This window comes from Trachemys scripta, chromosome 1 (assembly GCF_013100865.1).
Source record: "Trachemys scripta elegans isolate TJP31775 chromosome 1, CAS_Tse_1.0, whole genome shotgun sequence".
NCBI lineage: Eukaryota > Metazoa > Chordata > Testudines > Emydidae > Trachemys > Trachemys scripta.
Genome location: NC_048298.1, coordinates 70471187 through 70493378, shown reverse-complemented (window position 1 = coordinate 70493378; position 22192 = coordinate 70471187). Strand labels below are relative to the sequence as shown.

At 42.4% G+C, this 22192-nt stretch overlaps 1 protein-coding gene across 8 annotated transcripts in view; it reads left to right on the top strand.

The window, feature by feature from the left end:
• The window catches only part of PPP1R12A (protein phosphatase 1 regulatory subunit 12A), a 222196-nt gene that overhangs the window by 85771 nt on the left and 114233 nt on the right, over positions 1 to 22192 (top strand). For all 8 annotated transcript variants that reach the window (XM_034772126.1, XM_034772117.1, XM_034772066.1 and 5 more), the window contains exon 2: positions 4721 to 4851. In XM_034772126.1, coding sequence (XP_034628017.1) covers positions 4721 to 4851 — 131 coding nt within the window. The remainder of the gene's footprint in view (positions 1 to 4720; positions 4852 to 22192) is intronic.

Genomic DNA, 22192 nt, shown 5'->3' with positions numbered 1-22192 from the left:
GGCTAAAACTTCAGTGGCTAACAATAGAGGCAATGCTGACATTCAGTAATAAAAAATCACTTTTAAAAGTGAATACGGTGATAAGAGGCCCTACAATAGAGGGCCTCTTATCACGCTTACTTCAATAGAGGAAGTAAAAAAGAAAAGAGGAAAAGATAAAAATTAATTTTACTAAATTTGTCTCGATAGTCTGATAGTAAGCGCTTGCTAATACCCAAGTTTTCTTTTCTAGAGAAAGTGGCAGAAACAGTATAGAGAATACTCAGCCAAATCACCTGAGGTGCTGCTGAAATCAATAAATATGTATTTATGTTTTTAATTTAGGGAAAAACCTATACAAACTGTCTAGAGTTTTCTTTGATGAAACTCAGTCTAGCATGTTCAGATTTGACATGAACATGTAAACACATTATTTACATTTTTATACATGTCCACGTAGATTGTTACCATCTGTGTGCAGTGAGGATTTCTATAAAGCCTTTAAAATAAGTTTAAAAAAAATCTCAAGTTGTCTTGCGTGATAACTGCAGGTGCTTTTTCTTTTCCTGTTTACTTACAGTAACTATAGCACACTTCTAATCCTGTTTTAGTATTCATTGCACAAAGGAGCTCCTATAAAAAAACATGTCTTGTCTTTGAAAATACCCCTCCCACTCCCACCCCACCAAAAAAAAGGCTGAAGTCTGTATAGTACTCAAGCGTACAACTATCTTCCCTCTTAGTCTTCAGTTTCTTGGTCTATTCAGCTTGTCCTTTAAAATAAGTAACAAAATCAGCACAACTTTGTTTTAACAGTTGCTCAGTTTCTTCAGACTTAACCAGTTGTTTGTTTGTGTTTTGAAGAACCAGTTTCTTGAATCAGTTAAGAACTATAATAGGCAGTAAAGTCATCTTAAACCCATATGCACCTGGGAAGTAAATGACAAGTGTCTTCATCCAGTCTCTTATTATAGATAATCATGCTGGTTACACATTCCTGCGACGCTAAGAAAAACAATCTCTGATAAGACTTTCGAAGTATATTTAAGCTTTCCTGATTCTTGCCATATATGGCACAATAAACTGACCAAATTTGGTCAAATATTTTAAGCCAGTTAGTCATATGTCTTTAAATGTGCTGCATGTGTAAGCTTTTGATTCTCTTAGCAACAATATTTTTATGTGTTGGCAGTTTTCTCTTATGTATACTTTAAAAATGTACAAGAGGATTGTTCTGTGGACAATTAGTGCCACAAGCAAAAGGGCTGTTTATTTTGCCATGCAGAACGAATACACTTTAAATACCCCCACCCCTTTTTTTTCTTCTTCCAGATAATGCTTTTGAAAGAGAGGTTGCCACATCTATTAAGTGCAATACCAATTATTGCAACATTGAAAGCTGCATAGTTAAAATCAGTCAGGAAATGCAAAGGTTAAATTCCAAAATTAACATTAATTTAACCACGTTATTTATCCTGTACACCAGGGGTTGGCAACGTTTGGCACGCGGCTCGCCAGGGTAAGCACCCTGGCGGGCCGGGCCAGTTTATTTACCTGCTGACACGGCAGGTTGGGCCGATCGTGGCCCCCACTGGCCGCGGCCAATGGGGGTGGCGAGAAGCGGCGCGGGCGAGGGATGTGCTGGCTGCAGCTTCCCACTGCCCCCATTGGCCTGGGATGGCGAACCGCGGCCAGTGGGGGCCACGATTGGCCGAACCTGCCGCATCAGCAGGTAAATAAGCACCCTGGCGGGCCGGGACAGTTTACCCTGGCGAGTTGCGTGCCAAACGTTGCTGAAGCCTGCTGTACATCGTAGAGCTGGCGTAGTCAGTTTTTTTTGTCAAGGTCCAAATTTCTTGGGGAAAGTCTAGTCAAGTTCCAGACTCCAGAGAAAACAATAATAAAAAAAAGTAAATAGATTTCGGTGTCAGTTCAAAAGCACCTGGTGGTCCGGATTTGGCCCCTGGTCCGCATGTTGACTACCCCTGCCATGCAGTATACTCTTGATGATTGGCATTAGTCTATGAATTTTTAACCAGAAAAACGACTAGAAAATATTGTATATGTGCATTGTAGCCAAGTTAACTTTACTGTTTATACTCACTTTTGTTTTTATTCTTCAGTGAAATATTAACATAGTTGCATTAACAACTTACTGCATTTAATTTTCTTTTCTTTGAATGATAATATGATCTGTCCTGTACAAAGAAGGTAGAAGGGATTTTTGGAGTAATATTAAATCATTAACTTTAAGTAGTAGTATGGCAGATTGGTAGAAAATTATATCAGAGTGAAAGTATATTCTAAATGGTCACGTTATTTGCATTGTATCTGAAGAATAATACTTCTGAGGGGTTTAGGACCTCTTCAGTAGAGGTGCTTCTTTCAATCTCATGGCTTGTTGGAGTGAGGGGGGGGGGCAGGCATATTGTGGCATAGTTTAGTAGGTTAAACTATGAGGAAAGGTCCTGTGCATCCGGCTGCTTGAGTCCTTGCTGTCCTGAATCAAAAAGGGCCTTCTCTCTGCATTCTGCTCTGCCCTTTTAAGGGCAGCAGTATGACAGTTGGCAGGGAAACCTGCTGTAATACCCCCTTGTGAGGAAAAATACTGTAACATGGAGGAGGAAAGCAGAACAGCAGGTGGTCAAGTTGAGGAACTAGAAAATGTCTGTTCTTGTATATTTATGCAGCACCAACAAAGATGAATATGTGGTAATTCATGCAGCTGTATAACAAGCAGAATACACAGGGCTGTCCCTAGAAAACATGTGGATTATCTCTCGCAATACACTGAAATTGATACATGTGCCTTTTAAAGGTACAAATTCATAGGGAACCAAAAGATAGTAGCTCAGGGGTGGGCAAACTAAGCCCCGTGGGCCATATTCGGCCTACCAGCCATTTTAATCCGGCCCTTGAGCTCCCACTTGGAAGCAGGGTCTGGGGCTGCTCTCTTCTGATGCTCCAGCCAGGGAGCAGGGTCAGGGGCTGCTCTGCGTGGCTTCTGGCAGCAGTGGCATGTCCCCCCTCCGGCTCCTACATGTAGAGGCAGCCAGGAGGCTCTGCTCCATACGCTGCCCTAGCCTCAAGCGCCGCCCCTGCAGTTCCCATTGGCTGGGAACCACGGCCAATGGGAGCTGCAGGGGGTGACTCCTGCGGAAGGGGCAGCATGCAGCGGAGCCGCCTGGCTGCACCTCCATGTAGGAGCTAGAGGGTGGACATGACGCTGCTTCCGGAGCAGCTTGAGGTAAACACTGCCCGGAGCCTGCACCCCTGAGCCACGCCCCATGCCCCAGCCCTGATCCCTCTCCTGCCCTCTGAACCCCTCGGTTCCAGCGGAGCACCTTCCTACACCCCAAAGCCCTCATCCCCAGCCCCACCCCAGATCCCGCAGCCCCAGCCGTAACCCTTCCCCCGCATCCTATCCCCAGCCCGGAGGCCCTCCCCCGACCCGCACCCTGAATTCCTCATTTCTGACCCTACCCTGGAACCCGCACCCCCAGCCAGACCCTTAACCCCCTCCTGCACCCCAACCCCAATTTCGTGAGCATTTATGGCCTGCCATGCAATTTTTATACCCAGATGTGGCCCCTGGGCCAAAAAGTTTGCCCACCCCTGTAGTAGTTTAAAGAATAAAAACGTGGCATGGGATGTCATTTGCAGTGGAAACTCCATGAAGTTGTAGAAATGCAATATTACTTTTCATTCCGTACTTTTATGCCCAATCTGCACTATAGCTAAAAACCAAAACCATAGTGGGGCATCAGTTAAAACTGTAGTCCTCTGTCCCAGTTAAAACAATATGATTTTATGATAGAGATAGAACCTTAACTGGCTTTCTTAACAGTGCTGAAGTACCAACACGAGTTAACTTACTTGAGGAAGTAGCCTAGCTTGGGGAACAGATTGGGTCCCTTATGCAATATTAAATGGAACCATGTTGTAACCAGGTTCCCCAGCATAGTTATAGTTGTAAACAAAGCTTTATAGGAAAGGCCCTACTTAATTTGTAATGTTGCAGATCCTGCAATATTAGCTTTCCACTGCAATTTTGATTTTAATTAGCTTACTTTCCATAGTCCAAAATTTTCAATGCATTTTGAGTATACAGTTAGTACTGTACTGCACGAATATTCAGTGCCTGTAAAAATGTAAAAGACTAACATGACTGAACTTGATTTCTGCATTAGTTGGTTAAGACTTTTAGTCTTCTGAATTTTATATTGTACTGGTCACTTTTTTTTAATGAATATAATATAGCTGTAGCAAAATATCTGGTTATTTAAAAAAAAAAAAAAAATAGACTGCATAATGTAGAGGGTAGCCTCATAGCAGAGGGTTTATATTGTTCCAGCAAATTTTTCTTAAATGAATAGGTCTAGTCTGGCTTTTCCAAATTACCGCTGTCAACAAAGGTCCATTACAATATTGCTTTTCCGTGATTTTTCTATGTCTTGTGTGCAACTTTGCTGCAATTATTTGAACATCATCCCGTGATTCAAATAGGGACTTATTTATAAAAAAAATAGGCCTTAGTTAGAACAAATCCATTTGAGGACTTGATAGATATTTGTTTTAGATTTGTTGAGCTGTTTTTCCTGTTTGTTTTGTTTGGGAATTTTCTTTTTGATGATAAAGAACTAAAACTTCAGTGTTCTCTTTTCTGAAGGTTTTTTCCCAGAGAAAAATTAATTTGAAGCAAGACTTTAATGTGAATTTTTTATTGTTTCTTTCTTTCTAGGCTTGCATAGATGATAACGTAGATATGGTGAAATTTCTGGTGGAAAATGGAGCAAACATTAATCAACCAGATAATGAAGGTTGGATACCTCTACATGCGGCTTCATCCTGTGGATATCTTGATATAGCAGAGTAAGGACTCTTTCTCCTATATTAAAAGTATTTGTGTGTGTATATATTACTGTTTTGCTGATAAACTATCAGGAGCAGATGGCATTCATAAACAAGTGTTTTTAACTTTAAATTGCGGAGCTCTCTGAGACGTTTTGTATATTATATTTTGTAGCTGTCTATTCTTTTAGTACATACCTATTGGACATCTTAAAGTTGCTTATTTTCCTTTTTAGACTCCTTATCCAATCAGTTTTCATAGGGCCCATCCAAATAAGTCTCAACAATCAAGTGACAGTTTCAAAGCTCTTTTCCTTGTAGTACAGTTGGGACTTAATTTTTTTATTTGTATCCTATAAGCAGGTTGAAGCCATGTCTAAGGTTAGTATCAGTTCATAATAGGTCCCATTCTTGGTTGTATTTGCAATTTTGATGCTTTAATTTTTCAGTCATGTGATTTGTGTAACTTCCTCTCCTGGTTCTTTTGGTGGTGTAAATTAGAACAGACTGTTAGGGTCAGCGTTAAGGGTCAGTTATCGACATAATTAGTCAGACACCCACAGAGTCCAGGAAGAGGCCTCTTTTTCTTAAAAGGCTGCTGAGTGCTTCTGAAGATGACATGATAAATAACCAAATTTCTCCAGTTGCTATGAGAACATTGTCTCCAGTGGAAGGAACGATCCGTTTCAATAAATTTACTTTGATAGATATATATTATTCTGACCCCTCTTCATGTAGATTTCCAAGTGTTGGCCACCATGCTGTTCTTGCCATAAAAAGGCCATTGTCTGTCTCTTGTCTCTTTGGGTTAAGGCAAATTCCATTAGTTCTGCTGTATTGAGGGTACTGTCTGATCCAGCATTACACCTGGAGGAAACATAGGCTGTTTTTTGAATATATAGCTACCCTGGTAATAATTCCTATGACAAAGGACTGAAATTGTAAATTCAGGGGGTAAGAATTGCCATCCTGGCCATGAAAGGTTGGGAAGCATTTATAATGAATGTAGTGGCTACATGGATAAAAGATGAGTGAAAAATCTGAAGCCTGTCTTGTGTACCAGTTTTACAGCCAAGAATTTCAAGTTTTTTAAAGAGAGGAGACTGTTTTCATCCTTTTGCAAAAGATGGGACATATTGTGGCCGATGGATGCACAGCCTCTGTAACTTGTGTTCTGCCTTTAGATGTTGTGAAAGTATTTGTAATGGTTTCACGTATTTTGAGTATGTATTGAAAATATATAACTTTTCACAATGTGATAGTTATTTAAGTCAATAGGGAAGTTCTTTCTGGATTCTTGCCATTTCTAGAGCATTAAAAGCAGTAAAGCCCCCTGCTTTCCTCCCAAAAAGGGTGCTAAAATCAAAATGTTGATTGAGCATTCCAATTTGCTGTGGGCAAGCAGACTCCAAGCTCAAAGAAAAGTGTTGTTTCCCATACCCATGGAAAAACATGCTCCTTCAACTCTTTAGCATTTCTCTGTGAAATGTACCATTTTGCAGAAGCCAGGCACCTGACATTTTATCATCTCTTCCTGCCTTGCCAGGACTTGTCTTCAGTGGTCTCTAGCTTTTCCCACAAAGAGGAGGTTATTGGATTACGGTACATTCTCCCTGCATTTTTTCCATGGGACCAGTGAGTAGGAGTTTGGGAATCCAGTTTGCAGACAGGGAGCAGAGGATACAGCAGGCGATGCAGCAGGATCACCAGGTGGGCTGCTTGGATAACTGCACAGCTAAGGCCCAAAGTTCTGTGAAGATGAGCTGCTGAAGCTAATTACAAGCATTTCCACATATAGTGGAAGGGGAAAAGGTCCTGAGCAGGACTCAGTGGGCCACATCACAACTTTTGAGACTAGTGGAGCTGAGCTATGGACAACAGAAGAGGGAGGGAGTGCATCCTCAAAAATAGATACAATTTACATTAGCAGGTGTTTTCAACTGTGAACTAAAATTGTGTGGTTTGAAGGTAGTTGGGGGAGCAAGCGAATTACTGCAGAATTTGGAGTTTTGTCCTGTTTCCCACTATATATATGGGACACTGGGTATAGCCTTCACATCTGCTCCTGTGAGAGAACGCAAACTTTCCTGCAGAATCTCAGGTTGGATGCAGTTTCGTCTATTCATAACTTGATCCAGAAAGTTTGTTCTTCTTTGAGTGATGGTCCTTACATGTATTCCACTTGAGGTGTGCATGATTTCAATGTGCCTCAGACAGGAAGATTTTCCTGGCACTGTCTATTGGTTTGCACCTACATTCTTCTCCACATGCTCCAAATTGAGGCGGGAAAGGGGTAGTCAGCGATGACCACTGCATGTGCCTCTGTTGCCTAGGGAAAACTCATACTCCCTGGAAGTGCAATATCTATCAGCTTTTCCCTCGCCAAACCTGTCGATCCTGTGAGTTCAGCCTTAGAAGATTCCTGATGGACCATGCAATGAGGCCTGAGTCCAATCCTGGCACATCAGACGTCCTGTAACTCAGGTAGAGGTACTAAGAAGTGCCTCTCCAAGCATGGTAGTATCTAGCTCTGAGGATAACCAGAACAGGGCTAAAGACTCCACTAGCGACTCTTTGAAACAGACATGAGAAGGGTAAGAGCAACCACTCTCACAAGAAATGTGAGAGATCCTTATCAGAAGGACCTCCCCTCCAGGTCCTTATCAGAAATGAGGATGTCAGAGAGGAGGCCCTCTAAATCAGGCAAGATTCTGTGCCCTAGTACAGGAGTATCACGAGCTGCCAAGGAATATGGTACTGGCGAGGGAAAGAAGGCAGAAGATGCCTCCTACACAGACTATACTGATACTGAGAGAGGAATTGTTAGTACCAAAGGATGTGGCCTGTTCGAAGCCAGCACTACTAGTGCCACCAAAGGATAGATGGCCTCTCCATTCTCCAGCATGAAGGGCTAGATATGCTGCCAATTAATGAGGCCATCTTAGAACTGGCCTGTCCAGCCAGTTGTGCTCCCAGTCCAAAGAGAAGAAGAAATACTTTGTGCCATCTAAGGGGACAGCATACTTATTCTTGCACCCTATTCTGAGGCAAGCTGTAACCCAAGGAATAAGCAACACCATCCGAGATCTGCACCCACTGATAAGGAGGCCACAAATTTAGACCTCTTTGTAAGGAAGAACTTCACTTCAGTGAGCTTGCAGTTCCGCATAGGAAACTACCAAGCATTGATGTTGAAAGAGGATTTTATTAATTGCAGTGAGTTATGAGTACACCAGCAACACTCTTTCAAGAAGATAGACTTCATTTCCAATCAATTATCAATGAAGATAAATTGCTAGCTATCTTGGCCCTCCAGGCCTCTGTGGATACAGTCTATCACTTGATGGGAACTTCATGAATATGGCTGTGTGGCTCCAGATTTTCCAGAGAAATTCAATCCACCATGATCTGGCTTTTGCGGGCAAAAAAAGGAATCATTACATTCCCTCAAAGACTCGAGCAATCCTTTACTCACTGAGTATCAATCATACAGGAAATATTCCAAGTCTAAACCCTACAAGTGACAACCATTCTACAATCAGAGAGTGGGCATATGAACTGCCTAAGAAATGCTAGAGGATGAAGTAAAGTGTAAACAATGTCATCCCTTTATTCTACTTCCAGCCTCCCACCATAAAAACCTTTTGACAGGACTTTCGAGAGAGCTTTAGTTTAGTCCACCTGCCACACTTATATGTTCAGGATTCTTCTACTCCATTTGCTGACTGCCTAGCTAATTTTTCCCAGGCTTAGTACCATATAACATCAGATAGATGGGTTCTGGAAACAATCACCACTGGTTATATCAGTGGGGGCAGCCTGTGGCCTGCGGGCTTCATGCGGCCCATCAGAATAAACGGATTGCAGGCCACGAGACATTTTGCGGACATTGACCGTTCCCAGGCACGGCCCTCCGCAGCTCCCAGTAGCCACAATTCGCCTTTCCCCACCAATGGGAGCTGTGGGAGGCGGTGGGCAACAGGGACATCTGCAAAATGTCTTGCAGCCCGCAATCAGCTTACCCTGATGGGCCATATGCTGTCCATCACTGGGTTATCTGATAGAGTTGCTCTGTCTTCTCCTTCGCTTCCCTCTTCAGGGACCCCTCTCATGAGTGGATGCTCAGACAAGAAGTAGAGTCCCTGTTCTGTGTGGGAGCTATAGAACTAGTACCTCTTCAGCATAGAAGAAGAGTATTTTACCCAAGATATTTCCTCAGCCCCAAAAGGGAAGGAGGCTAGAGGCCCATACTAGATCTCAACTGAACATCTTCATCTGTGGTTCAGATGGTAGATGTTTAGCGAGGGCTTCAATAATCTCCTAACACGAGCATCTGGTTCATAGCTCTCAATTTGAGACTTATTTCTAAATAGACCTCTCCCCTGCACGTATGATATTCCAGAGATTTACCGTGGGCCCAGGCCATTACCGGTACAGAGTGCTCCCCTTCATTTCTCAACAACACCAAGAGTATTTACAAAGGTGTTAGTTGTAGTGGTAGCTCACCTGTGTTGTCAGAGTTCTCCTACTTAGATGACTGCCCACAGAGAAATCCTATTAGGAAGTACAGAGCCTTATCATAGGGTTATTTGCCCACCTCCACGAACATGTGGCATGGGGTACTTGGATCCTCCCCAAGAATCCCACTTGCACATAAACCTTCTGAAGTCTTTAGTTGGACCCTTCAAATCTGGGTCATGTCAGACAATGTGTCAGGCTTACTATATCAACAAACAAAGTTGGGGGAGCAAAGTCCACCCTTCTTTTCATAGAAGTGGTCAATCTACGGAAGTGTTGCATTCACCACTATGTCGTCCCCTTCCACTGCGGACTTTCTAGAAATGCATAACACACTGGCAGACAGCCTTAGCAGAAAGTAGTAGGAGCTATACAACTTGGTGCCACAGACAGCTGTTGGAAGTGGAGATTTCTATTGTGGGATCTCTTTGCATCTCAGGAGAACAAGAAGTGGCTGACCACCTGCTCCAGAGCAGTTTAGGGCCACAACTCCAGAGCTGAGTCCTGAAGAAGAAGATTAAACAAGCTGGAGCATTGGTTATCCTCATTGCTCCCCAGTAGCCCAAGCACTTCTGATTCCCGAGTATTTTTCAGAACTCCTCACATCCATGTATCCATATTCCCCTCTTCCCAGACCTACTAACTTAGGACACAGGCAAGATCAGACACCCTAGCCCAGCAGCCCTCTATCAAAAAGAGTGGTGTTGGATGGCTGACAGACCTAGAAAAGTCATGTTCAGAGGTGATACAATCTATCCTTAGCAAGAGTAGGAAAGATTCCATGAGAAAATGCTATATAGCAAAATGGAAAAGATTTCCATACCTGATGCCAGCATCATTAGATTCCCCTGAAAATATCTGACATCCCTACTATTGTGGGTTATCTCTAAAAATGACAGTGCTATCCATCAGCTCCTTGTGAGCCCACTTGGCAGCTGTTAGCACTTTTCACCCTCCAGTGGACTGTCTTTGCTCATATTATAGTGAGATGTCTGAAAGGACTGATCCAAACCTTTCCTCCAGTGCTGAATCTACCCATATATGGGACCTCAGTCTTGTCCCATCAACACAGCTGAATACCCCATTCTAATCTGTAGCCTACTGTTGATTAATACATTTCTTTATGAAGGTTGCATTTCTGATTGCAGTCACCTATGCTAGAAGAGTGCATTGGATGTCCTTATGTCTGACCCTCTCTATATAGCCTTTCATAAGGATAAACTTTCCTGGAGATTATACCATAAATTAACTTCTAAAGTCATCTCAGAATTCCATCTGAACCAGATTGGTGCGGTGCCTCCTGCTGGACATCCTGGGAATTAGCTCTTTCCCAGCTCTGGAGTGCCCTCTGCCAGCTAATGTCTCACCTGCCGCTGGACCCCAGTGTCCTCTACCTCGGGGTTCTGCCTCAGCAGTACCTCACCACGCTCTGGATCTCCCCTCCCAGGGGAACCCCCAACCCTCTCAACCCACCTTGCCTCTGGCTACTGCTAGTCATCATATAGCCTCCGCTCACTGGGGCAGACTGCAGTCTGTAAAGGCCATTCATCATTGGCAAAGGGTTCGGACCAGCTGCCTCTTCCTAAGCATGGGCTGCAGCCTCTGCAACCCCAGTAGCTGTTTTGGCCTTTTCCCAAGGCCTGCAACCTGGGGAGTTGCCAGGCCAGAGCTCCCCAGCTCCTCTTGCCTTCAGCTCTGCTCCATTTCCTGTACCCTAAGCTCCCAGGCAGCCAGGTCCTTCTTCCTCCAAGGCTGGAGAGAGACTCTTCCAGCTCCTGGCTCACAGCCCTTTTATAGGGCCAGCTGAGGCCCGACTGGGGCGTGGCCCCAGCTGTGGCTGCTTCTCTTCCGCAAGTTAATCTGTAACAGATTAAAAACCGCTTTTATACATAAACTGTTATCTGTTGCTTAGGCTGTGATGCTCAGTAAAACGTGTGTATTCTACCTTTTGCTTATTGGGAGCCCAAGGGGATGGGGATTGTTGTGTGGGGACAGTGTCTGAAGAAAAGTCCTTGCTCAGCCTTCTTGTGCGGACTCAGAGGGAAGGTGGTTTATGGTTTTATGCCCCAAAGTTCAGTTAATGCAGTCCCCCTGTAGTTTAACTGATCCACTTCCAAAAAACAAATCTTATGTTCATGACATATACACAGAAGTTAGATAAAAAGATATTCTTGCTGGAAAGTTGCAACCTAATTCTACTTTCGTTCTCAGAATTCAGAACGATTACATCAAAGAACCCCAAAACAGAGAGACAAAGCAGGCTTCTCCTTAAAACCAAGAGGTACAGCTCACCCCACCTTACTCTAGGCTTGCTTTCTACAAACTAATGGTTGCTCCCAGATCGCATGCCTCACTACAGAGCCCCCTGCCCTGCAAGCAGGACCAGAACCCCTGCTGCTGCCCCTCCCTCCCACACACACCGTTAAAGAAGTAGCTTGCCATTCCAACAGAGTCTTCAGGACACCACAACTTCAATGAATGCAGTGCATCATGCCAAAGTTAATGCCAGCCTCCCACCCCATGCAACGTTTCAGGAAAATCTCACCCCCTTAAACACACAAAATTAATGCAGGAACTCTCTATTCTATACCCTCATTGGGGTGACTACCTCCCTTCTAATGGCCCAGTTAATGTCTACCTTCCCTTTTAGAGGATGGAAGTGGTGGTTACTGCTGCTCAGTGACTCCCAGATGTTGCAGTTGAGAGACCTGGGAGGGAAAGAGAGAAGCTGCTCAGGAGCTGTTTTTGAACAGGGGGGGGGGGGGGGGGGAGAAAGAGAAACAGTTGGGCAACACGTCTTTAAAAAGCGGGAAGGAGGGAACAAAAATAATTCAGCCACTCCCTTCTTCTCCTCACCTATGACTGGGCCAGCAACTTCCTACCTGAAAACTATTGTTGGTTCCTTCTGGTTTATTTCCTTCTGTCACTTAAATCTCTTTTGGGCTTTGCAGTGACAGAGAGGGGCATAAGGCCCCAGAGCTGCAGGAGGAGCATCTTCTTTTGCGTGCTTGCAATCCCCTGCCACAGAAAACATCACATAAGAATGCACTGAAGTATAAATAAGATATTCATAGATTCCAAGGCCAGAAGAGACCATTGTGATAATCTAGTCTGACCTCCTGTATAACACAGGCCATTGAAATTCCCCAAAATAATTCATAGCTCATATGTTTTAGAAAAACATCAAATCTTGATTTAAAAATTCAGTGATGGAGACTCCAACATGATCCTTGGGAACATGTCACCCCATAACCTTCTCTTTATTAAGCTAAATAGATTGAGCTTATTAAGTCTGTCACTCTAAGACATGTTTTCTAATCCTTTCATAATTTATGTGGCTCTTCTCTGAATCCTCTCGAGTTTATCAACATCCTTCTTGAATGTTAGGCATCAGAACTAGGCACAGTATTCTAACAGTGTTCTCAGATGGGGTAAATACAAGGATAAAATAACCTCTCCACTCCTACTTGAGATTCCTCTGTAGTATGCACCCCAGGATCACATTAGAACTTTGGCCACAGAGTCACACTAGAACTTATGTTCAGCTGATTATCTATTATGACCCCCAAACCTTTTTTCAGAGTAACTGCTTCCCAGGTTAGCGTCCCTTATCCTATAAATATGGGCTACACTCTTTGTTCCTCAATGATGTATACATTTACATTTAGCCATATTAAAACACGCATTGATTTGCACCTAGTTTACCAAGCGATCCAGATTGCTCTATATCAGTGACATGTCCTCCTCATTAACACTCCCCCAATTTTTGTCTCATTTGCAAACTTAGTACACCTAAACCTCGATATAACGCTGTCCTCGGGAGCCAAAAAATCTTACCGTGTTATAGGTGAAACCGCGTTATATTGAACTTGCTTTGATCCGCCGGAGTGCGCAGCCTTGCCCTCCTCTCTCCCCCCCGGAGCACTGCTTTACTGCGTTACATCAGTATTCGTGTTATGTCGGGTCGCGTTATATCGGGGTAGAGGTGTAGTCTTATGTTTTCTTCCAGGTCATTGAAAAAATGTTAAATAGTGTAGGGCCAAGAACGGATACCTGTGGGACCCAACTGGAAACGCACCTGCTCAGTGATAATACCCCATTTACAGTTACATTTTGAGACCTATCAGTTAGCCAGTTTTAATCCATGTAATTTGCCGTGTTAATGCCAGGTTAAATTCTAATGAGGAAAATTGAAAGGAGCATAAACTCTGGCAAATTAAGTGTAAAAATATAATTAGGAAGGCCAAAAAAGAATTTGAAGAACAGCTAGCCAAAGACTCAAAAAGCAACGGCAAAATATTTTTAAGTACATCAGAAGCAGGAAGCCTGCTAAACAACCACTGGATGATCGAGATGCCAAAGGAGAAGTCAAGGATGATAGGGCCATTGCGGAGAAACTAATTGAATTCTTCATGTCGGTCTTCACGGCTGAGGATTTCAGGGAGATTCCCAAACCTGAGCCATTCTTCTTAGGTGACAAATCTGAGGAACTGTCCCAGATTGAGGTGTCATTAGAGGAGGTTTTGGAACAAATTGATAAACTAAACAGTTATAAGTCACCAGGACCAGATGGTATTCACCCAAGAGTTTTGAAGGAACTCAAATGTGAAATTGCAGAACTACTAACTGTAGTCTGTAACCTTTTAACATTTAAATCCGCTTCTGTACCAAATGACGGGAGGATAGCTAATGTGATGTCAATTTTTAAAAAGGGTTCCAGAGGTGATCCAGGCAACTACAGACTGGTAAGCCTGACTTCAGTACCGGGCACACTGGTTGAAACTATAGTAAAGAACAAAATGGTCAGACACATAGATTAACATAATTTGTTCAGGCAAAGTCAACATGGTTTTTGTAAAGGGAAATCACAGCTCACCAATCTACTAGAACTCTTTCAGGGGGTCAACAAGCATGTGGTGACAGGGGATCCAATGGATATAATGTACTTAGATTTTCAGAAAGCCTTTGACAAGGTCCCTCATCAAAGGCTGTGATGCAAAGTAAGCTGTCAGGGGATAAGAGGGAAGGTCCTCTCATGGATTGGTAACTGGTTAAAAGATAGGAAACAAAGGGTAGGAATAAATGGTCAGTTTTCAGAATGGAGAGAAGTAAATAGTGGTGTTCCCCAGGGGTCTGTACTGAGACCAGACCTATTCAATGTATTCATAAATGATCTGGAAAAAGGGGTAAACAGTGAGGTGGCAAAATTTGCAGATGATACAAAACTACTCAAGATGGTTAAGTGCCAGGCAGACTGCGAAGAGCTACAAAAGGATCTCTCAAAACTAGGTGACTGAGCAACAAAATGGCAGATGAAATTCAATGTTGATAAATGCAAAGTAACGTAAATTGGAAAACATAATCCCTATACATATAAAATGATGGGGTCTAAATTAGCTGTTACCACTCAAGAAACAGTTCTTCCAGTCATTGTGGATAGCTCTCTAAAAACATCCACTCATTGTGCAGCAGCAGTCAAAAAAGCAAACAGAATTTTGGGAATCCTTAAGAAAGGGATAGATAATAAGGCAGAAAATATCATATTTCCTCTATATAAATCCAAGGTACGCCCACATCTTGAATACTGCGTGCAGATGTGGTCACCCCATCTCCAAAAAGATATATGGGAATTGGAAAAGGTTCAGAAAATGGCACAAAAATGGATTAGGGGTATGGAACGGCTTCCGTATGAGGAGAGATTAATAAATCGATTAAAGGGGGGGATATGATTGAGGTCTATAAAATCATGAGTGGTGTGGAGAAAGTAAATAAGGAAGTGTTATTTACTCCTCCTCATAACACAAAAACTACGGGCCACCAAATGAAATTAATAAATTTAAAACAAACAAAAGGAAGCATTTCTTCACACAGCGCATAGTCAGCCTGTGGAACTCTTTGGCAGAGAATGTTGTGAAGGCCAAGACTATAACAAGGTTCAAAAAGAACTAGATAAATTCATGGAGGATAGGCCCATCGTTGGCTTTTGGCAGGGATGGTGTCCCTAGCCTCTGTTTGCTAGAAGGCGGGAATGAGTGATGGGATGGATCACTTGATCACCTGTTTTGTTCATTCCCTCTGGGGCACCTGGCATTGGCTGCTGTCGGATGACAGGATACTGGGCTAGATGGACCTTTGGTGTCACCTAGTATGGCTGTTCTTATGTTCTTGCAGCTTTTGAAGCCTTTACATGTTTAGTTTGGCTCAGATGACAGGGCATTTCGTTACATAGCTGTATGCTTTAAGATTGCTGCTTGCAAATGGATGTATGGCTGCATCCTGAATTAAACTCAAATGTTCATAGTATTTGTGGGTTTTTTAAATGAAAATTCTTCAGATTTGCCGGTAAATACTACTCCTTATGGCTAATGTACACACAAATCTTTGTTCAAATGTTTAGCTGCTTGAGTGTTGGTAGGTATTTCTGATATTTAATTACTAGTAAGTACTATACAGCTTTAATTAGCTTTTCAAACAAGCATCTGTCACACTCTAAGGCCACGTCTGCACTGCAGACTTCGATGCAAGTTACATCAGCATAAAGCCACTGTAATTAGTAAATCTGTTGTGCGCTTTGTGTACTTGGCACCTTGCTCTGGCGCGTCGCATACTCACCAGCAGTGCTTGTGTTGATGCACAGTGTGGTGTGCTGTGGGTAGATATCCTGGTATGCAGCCTGCCACTATCCATCTTTTGGGAAGTTTTGACAATGCATAGTGGGGCAGAAACTAGTAACTGGGAGCAATAGGTCAACTTCCCAGCATGTAGCTGTCTCCATCGCATAATGTCATCTATATACTATAATTTTCACAACATTTTAAAAAAATCCCATGAACCCATGTGGCCCTTCTCTCTGTCAGTCATCTCTGACAGAATCCTGGAGCTGCACAACCCTTCACTGTTCTCTTAAGTATTGCAAGCACGGGATGTACAATCCTCGGTATTTGCAGAGCGATGAGAAGAACTGGATCAGCAGGAACATGATTTCTTGGAAGACAGATTTGCTGTGGGACATAGCAAGAACCAGTTCAAGGTTGTTGGTGGCATTCATGGAGCAGCTGCAGATGGAACTCTGCTTCTGTGCCCAAGAAATGTGCACTGACTAGTGGAATTGCATCATAATGCAGGCTTGGGATGATGAGTAGTTTGCTGCAGAAATGTTGAATGCATAAAGGCACATTCCTAGGTCTGTGTGCTGAGCTCATTCCAGTGCAGGCACAACAAAATGAGAGCTGCATTGACAGTGGAGAAGTGAGTGTCATTCACACTGTTGAAACTTGCAATGTCAGATTGCTGCTGGTTAGTGGAAAACCCACTGCGGGGGCTGTTGTCATGCAGACGTGCAGGGCCATTAATCATATTCTGCTATGCAGGACTGTGACTTTTGGCAATGTGCAGGTCCTAGTGGATGAATTTGCAGCAATGCAGTTCCCAAGCTGCATTGGAGAGAGATGGCCAAAATCCCATTTTGGCACCAGACCACCTTACCACAGAGTACGTCAACAGAAAGGGCTACTTTTCTATGGTTATGCAAGCATTGATGGATCACCAGAGATGCTTGACCAACATCAGTGTTGGATGGTCAGGGAAGGTGCATGACACTCGCATCTTTAAGAACACCAAACTTTTCAGAAAGGTACTGCAGATTACTACTGGCGATGTTGCAATGCCAATAGTGATCCTGGGGGACCTAGCCTAATCCTTTCTCTCTTGGCTCATGAAGCCACACATTAGCCACCTCAATAGCACCAAGAAGGTGCTAACGGTTCAGCAGATGCAGAATGATGATTGAACTTGCTTTTGGTAGATTGAAGGGATATAGGCATTGTTTACTCACAGGATTGGATCTCAGAGAAAAAAAATCGCAATAGTTATAACTGTTGTGTCCTGCATAATGTCTGTAAAGCAAAGGAGGAGAAGTTGCCATCAGGGCAGAGGTGGCGTGTCTGTCTGCTTGCTGAGTTTGAACAGCCAGATACAAGGGCTATTGGAAGAGCTCAGCGCAAAGCTGTATGATTCAGCGGGGCTTTGAAAGAGCATTTTAACAGTGAACTACAGTAAGCTGTGCTGTAACTGGCTGTGCTGTTTTGGGGCCTGCTAGGAGTTGTGTGGTGTTTGGTGTATATTTATTAATATAATGCTGTCAGTGCACCTACTAATTTTGCGATGCTTGCTGTACATTTATGAATATTCTGTTTCACTGATCCTGAGTTGTGTCACTGTACAGTGACAAGTAAGTAGTTGCGTTCAGAATTATTAGGCATTCTGCTGATATGTTGTAAAAAATGAATTCTTTTCCAAATAATAGAATTTTATTCAGTAACAAAACCAGTGCGCTGAAAAATCTGTGCAATTTAAAAGCAAATACCTAAAAACGTAATGGAACAGAACTTAAGGGGAAAGAACATTCATGAGTATTTTACCTACATATACACTGCTGTGAAAACCACAGTTGCTATATGAGAAGATGTGGTTGTCCTGAATATCACACAGGGTGGAATTGTAAGAGTAGGTATGTAGCCCCTGATAACATGTGGAATGTTGAGGGGGTTGGAAGATGCTCTAGTGGAGTTCTCCATGCCACTTTAAAATGAGGCAGGTCCATGATTGTTCAACTTTTAGATCCACAAGAGTCTGCAGAATCTGTGTTTGCTCCTGGAGAAGCCCCGTTATGTCCTGGTGTGTTTCCCTCCTCTTTTCCTGCTGGGACTTGTAGGCTTCTTTTCAGTGTTCACCCTCCAATCCCTGTGCTCATGGTCTAATGAAGCACTGGCTTTTAAGATCTAACTGAACATGCTATCCCAAGTCCTTTTCTTTCTCCTCATTTTTCTGATCTGGAGATATGTGGGTTGGGAGGGGGGAATCTCTCAAGGCTGCAATAGCTGGCAATAAAACGCGGAAGTACCATTATCAATATAGTCACAGTGGAAAAAGTGCAAGCTAAGATTCAGAAGTCCCTTCCCTTGCTTTCCTAAAGTTTTAAGCAAATCATGCTTATTGACATTTCTGCTTCGGCGTGCATGTACATGGCGCCACTCAAAGCACTAGCCATGGTGTTTATGACCTTCCAGGGATGAGGGAAATGAGGAGGGAATTGCTTGGTGTCAGGAAAGTATGCGTATGGGTCAATGGCACTAGCACCATTTTGCACAGGTGGTGGTGATTTTAGCTGATATCTCACTCCTGAGGGTAACGAAGGCACAGAAATCAGATCTGCTTCTGGTGTCCCGAAGCTGCCCAAGCCTGTATGCTGCTAGCCTGTGTACTGCAATGTTGTCTGCTGAAGTTTTTGCTGACTGGTGTGGGAAAATGTCCTACTGCAGAGGAGAAAATAAGGCTGCCATCCCTAGAAGGCTTCGGGAGAGGATTGCAGAGTATATCCATGAAAGTTTCATAGAGATCTCTCAGAGATGTCCCTTGAAACCTCCTGTGTACGTAAACAGTTCTGCATTTCCCCCCTTGCCTAACTGTACTGGGGACAAATTAAAGTGTAGACACATGCACAACTAGGGTGACACAAGGTGGCTTATGTAAACGTAACTTTGTAGTGTAGACCAGGCCTAAATCAAAATTGGCTGTCCTTAGATTATTTTAGAACTATCACTTATGTTGTTGTAACACTAGAAAGTCCTAGGTGGTGCTTTGACTCCTATGAGTTTGGAATCTAAAAACAACACAAGCTTACAATAGGGATGAACATGAAGGGTAAAGAGAAGGGATGCAACATACAAGCATTCTAATTGAGTTGGCACATGAGTTTTTTTTTTTAATAAAAAAATCCTCCATAAATATATCAACAACTATTACAATTTTTTTTGTAAAATATCATCTCCTCTTTCTCCCCAAGATTCTCCTAAGTGTAAAATAAAATAAAATAAAAATTCTAACTTTATTTCCCGATTGCCAAGCTGTACCTCATTAATCACTGGGGATGGGGAAGCACTAAACCTTTCAAATGTGTAGCTCTGCAAAATCTTGATGGGGAGGTGAGGTTAGAAGCTCTTGTGGCCACCTGCTTCAACAAAAGTCTGCTGGGGCTTTCAGCCCACCTCTCGGTGTGAAATGGTTCTCATTTGTGGGTTTTTTGTTATGAAATTTTAGACTTTTACACAGCTGTCTTTTTTCGGGATGGGGCGGGGATAGTATATGATTTTTACTCCCCCTAAATTTTGCTAAGCCCATTGTAACTTGGTTCCCTTGGATTGCTAGTTCACTGTTCCTTTGCTTGACAGTGTGTGAACCAGGTTAGATTAAAAATTTTTAAAAAAATAAAAGCGAGTATTTTATTTACATATTGCTAGTTCTTCCCACTTGATAGTCTCAAATTCTTAAAGTGGATGTCATGTACTTGTTTGTTAATAGAACTGCAGATTTCAGTTTGTTTTAAAATGCACATCTATACAGAGAGACTAGCCCAGAGTCTCTTTAACATTCTTACTGTAAGAACACAAGCTTGAACACAAAATTGACAGACATATATTCTATTCTTCTTTACATCTAGCACCACTTTCTGATATATTGATAATGGAGCAGCTGATATGGGACTCGATTAATAAAAAATTAAAGGCGGGTTTTTAATATTAATGCCAGTCATCATGGGTTTATGGAAAGTAGATCCTGTCAGACTAATTTATTTGATTAAAGATAACACCGTTGATGTAATGTACGTGGATTTCTGTAAGGTGTTTTACTTCATACTGCATGAACATTTTGATTAAAGAACTAGAATGATATAAAATTAATGTGGCACACATTAAATGAATTAAAACCTGTCTGATAGGTCTCAATGTAATTGTGAACAGGGAATCATCATTGAACGGGATGTGTTTCTAGTAGGGTCTTGAAGGGACCAGTTCTTGAACTAATGCTATATGACATTTTTATTGATGACCTGTAAGAGAACCTAAAATCACCACTGATAAAGTTTGCAGGTGACACTAACTGGGAGTGGTCAATAATGAAGAGAACAGGGCACTAATTTAGAGTGATTGCCTGGTAAGCTGGGCACAAGCCAACAATGTTTGTTTTAATATGGCTCAATGTAAATGAATCCATCTGTAGGAACAGAGAATGTAGGCTGTACTTACAGGATCCTGGGAAGCAATGAATCTGAAAAAGATTTGGAGCTCATGATGGATAATCAACTGAACATGAGCTCCCAGTGCTACACTGAGGCCAAAAGGGCTAATGTGATCCTTGGATGCAGAAACAGTAGAATCTTGAGTAGGAGTAGAGAGGTTATTTTTATCCCTTTGTTTACCCCTTCTGCAGCCATTGCTGGAATACTGTGGCTAGTTGTGGTGTCCACAATTCAAGAATGATGTTGATAAATTGGATGTGGTTCAGAGAAGAGCCATGAGGATGATTAAAGGATTAGAAAACCTGCCTTACAATGGCAGATTGAAGGAGCTCTGTTTATTTAGTTTAACAAGGAGACGGTTAAGGTATGACTTGATCAGTCTGTATCTACTGACAATACATTTGATAATTGTCTCTTCAATCTCGCAGGCAAAGATATAACTTGAGTCAATGACTGAAAGTTCAAGCTAGACAAATTCAGACTGAAATTAAAAATGTATGCCTTAACAGTAGGAAAAGTTTAATCATTGAAACAATTTATCCAGGGTAATGGTGGATAGTCCAGCACTTGCTGGTTTTAAATCAAGATTGGATATTTTTCTAAAAGATGCACTATATTTTGGGGAAATTCTATGGTCTATGTTATACAAGTCAGACAAGATCACAACGGTCCCTTCTGACCTGGAATCTGTGAATTATTTCCCCCCGTTTCTACATGCTTTCCAGTTCTTTAAACTGGAGAGTGTTTTCTCCATCCTTTTAATTCAAATTCAAATTCACACTGAATTAAAAATCAGATATTAGAAATTTTAACCTCCATATGTTTTGAAAAGTTTCAGACCTGTGAAAATAGGAAGCTGTATTGCAGAGGGGAACGGGGGACATTTAGCAGAAATGGGTTCACAGAGATGGATGACAAAATGTATTAGAGGTATGGAAAGAGGAGAAAAAAACATGAGGGCCCTCTATTTTGCACTACTCCATTACCAAATTATTCTGACTTCACTGATATGTCAATATTTGGTATGTTTGGATGGCATATGTCAAATAAGGGGGTGCTGGAAGGTTGGCATCCCTCTGGTTGCAGTTAAGTTTGAGGTGCGTATTCTGTGGTTTGTAGTTTTCATGATGGTAGTATGGTGTGTGGGTGTGGTGGGGTTAAGGAAGGGAGAATATAATTATGTCGCTTAACTTTTTATTTCCTTAGTTTTGTCCAGTTACATTTTGTGGTAACTTTAACAAAGCTTTTTGTGCATAACTATATGTAGCCTTTATTTTAAAGGTGCATAATGGATAAAACTTTAAATTTACCTTTTTCTAAAACAACAGTAACAAATCCAGCAAAACCAATTATGTAGGTATCAACAAATTTTTGTCTGGTGCGTGTGATAATTTTAAACTGTTGAACACTTTAAAAGATCTACTGTATATACTCTTTCATTAGCCCGTTAGTTTATAAGCTGACCCCCCAAGATGGTTAGGTAACAATAGCAAAAACTGTATGACCCTTTCATAAGCCGACCCTATATTTCAGGGGTTGGCAAACTTTGGCTCTTGGCCCATTAGGGTAAGCCACTAGCGGGCCTGGACATTTTGTTTACCTGGAGTGTTCACAGGCACGGAGCCCCTCAGCTCCCAGTGTCCGCGGTTTGCGTTCCTAGCCAATGGGAGCTGTGGGAAGTGGCGGGCTGAGGGGCTCCATGCCTGCAGATGATCCAGGTAAACAAAATGACAGTGTATTCGATATTCAATTCAATGATTCCATAGA